General features: G+C 69.0%; 1 protein-coding gene across 1 annotated transcript in view; it reads right to left on the bottom strand.

Annotated features, from left to right (window-relative positions):
* H696_03843 (hypothetical protein) overlaps positions 1–1,189 on the bottom strand; it is a 5,902-nt gene extending 4,713 nt beyond the window's left edge. Inside the window, exons 1-3 of the mRNA XM_009497702.1 lie at positions 717–1,189; positions 469–581; positions 47–313 (exon numbers count right to left, since the gene is read on the bottom strand). Of these exons, the coding sequence (XP_009495977.1) occupies positions 47–313; positions 469–581; positions 717–981 (645 nt within the window). The 5' untranslated portion in view covers positions 982–1,189. The remainder of the gene's footprint in view (positions 1–46; positions 314–468; positions 582–716) is intronic.
* Positions 1,190–2,048: the final 859 nt, after the last annotated feature.

Here is a 2,048-nt window from a genome sequence, read left to right as displayed (position 1 = left end):
GGGGGAGGAGGTGGATGTATCGGCCTGGAAAGGTGAGTGGACGAACCCCGCAGAGCTTGGTCAGGACAAATCCATGGTAGCGCGTTTGCAGGCCGATGCCCTCGGAGGTGGCGCGAATTGGGCGCTTGCTGGGCGACGGGCCGCCCGTCGAGGCACCCGGGGGAGTGGAGGAGGCGCTGACGCTCGGTGGCTCTGCCACCGGGGGAATGGCCGCCGGAGGGAGGAACTTGGACACCGATCCGCCAACCGACGGAGGCGGCAGAGCTGGGGGGCTGCGTCGGACGAAAACCGGCACATCGGCCGGGAAGCACATCTGGGCAATGGGGGGACGAGATGTGTGAGAGGGCCAGCACGTCGGAGAGTCAGACTTGGCCAGCAAGGAGCACAGACATCGAAGTGGGAAGGGGAGATGCGGGTCTGTGTGTGTGTGTGTGTGCGTGCGCGTGCGCGAGCATGCTGGGCACGCACCCAAGGGACGGCCACTTCATCGAGGGCAAAGTCCGGCCGATTACCAGAGGCATCCGGGTACCGGGAGAGGACCTTTGGCTCGAGACGGTGGAGAACCGCGCTGCCAGGCGGGACTGAGGAAGGGGTTTAGCCGGTCAGCCAGGGGTGTGGGAGGTGGGCCCGGAATGGGCATCAAATGGGGAGGGAGGGAGGGAGGGAAGGAGAGAGAGAGAGGGAGAGGGAGAGAGAGGGCGAGGGGGAGAACGTACCCTCCGGCCCGGGGGGAAAGCACGCCCGGGCATCGGCATCCGGGACGCCACACAGGAGGACATAATCGACAAGGCGCTTCTCCGAGGGGAGGGCCCCGGCGGTGAGAACCTCCGGGCTCATCAGTTCGGGGAGAGACTCCTCCACGGTGGGAGAGGGGATTGCCGGAGTGGACACCCCGGAGGCCCGGATGGGCCCGGCTGCGTGCCGGCCGAGGGCCCGGCCACCGAGGTCACCACCAACGCTGGTGGTTGTCAGGGAAGCCATGCTATCTCACGCGGATGCAGGGCGCGCCCGCCGGAGGGGAGCAGGCCATCAACAGCGCAAGCGAGGAGAAAGAGAAGGAGGTAGGCGTACTCGCGCGTGCGCGATCACCACCAGCGGAAGGGGAGGGGGGAGAGGGGCTAAGTGGGGGCTGTGAAGAGGAGAGGGGGAGACGGGGAGGAGGGGGATGGGCGGAGAGGAGGAGAGGTGGGGCTGGGTGACCACAAGCCCGAGGCTCTCTCGGCGCTGCACTGTTTTCCTCTCATTCCTGCGGATCCCGGGGGGGGGAGAGATGGGGGGTGGAAGCGCGTCTGGGGGCATTCGAGGCGCCCAGGGGGCCTGGAGGCCCGGCTTCTTTGAGGCCAACCGGGGGGGGGGTTGGGGGGGGGCGGCTCCTCAGGGCAGACTATTGAAGGGGGTAGACCACCACCGCCAGGGAGGCCACTACTACCCGCGGACGTGGTGGATCGGGCTGGGAGCAATGCCCCGGGGGGGGGGGGGGGGGGAGGGAGGGGATCATTCATCGTGGTGGCAGCTCGTGACGCACAGATAATCGGTCAGGTGTTGGAGCAGGGCGGGACGGGAGGGGGATGGGGGGGGGTGGGGGGGGGGGGGGGCGGGGAACGGGCCCGGGGCACGCCGAGCCGGATCGGGCCAGCAGCGGCCGGGGGCCCGGCCGATTGCTGGGGCGCGCGCGGGCGCCTCACCCGGCCCTGATCAGAGTTGCTAAGGGAAAATAGGCGCGTCCGCGGGCGCATCAATGGCTGCATTTGGGCTTCAATTCGGGGGCTCACGGATGTGGGGCGTGCGCATGGCCAAGTGTGCGTGTGCTCGGCCAATACAACACGGAACAGGGGGGCAGAGACCACGGGGGGGGGGGACAAGGATCAACATGGCCCCGGCGCCGCGCAGTGAGACACCTACCCCACGCCAAGCGCCTGCTGGTGATTTGCCGGCGCCGGCGCCGGCGCACGCGTACCAACGCCCGCCCTCAGCGGGCGCACATACGACGCCCATGGTCGATGTTCCCCCAGCATCTCCGGGGAGGGGGCCCACAGCAGGGGGGGGGG

This window comes from Fonticula alba, assembly GCF_000388065.1.
Source record: "Fonticula alba strain ATCC 38817 unplaced genomic scaffold supercont2.6, whole genome shotgun sequence".
NCBI classification, from domain to species: Eukaryota; order Rotosphaerida; family Fonticulaceae; genus Fonticula; species Fonticula alba.
The sequence above is the reverse complement of the archived record's forward strand: the minus strand, read 5'-3'. Positions and strand labels throughout refer to the sequence as shown.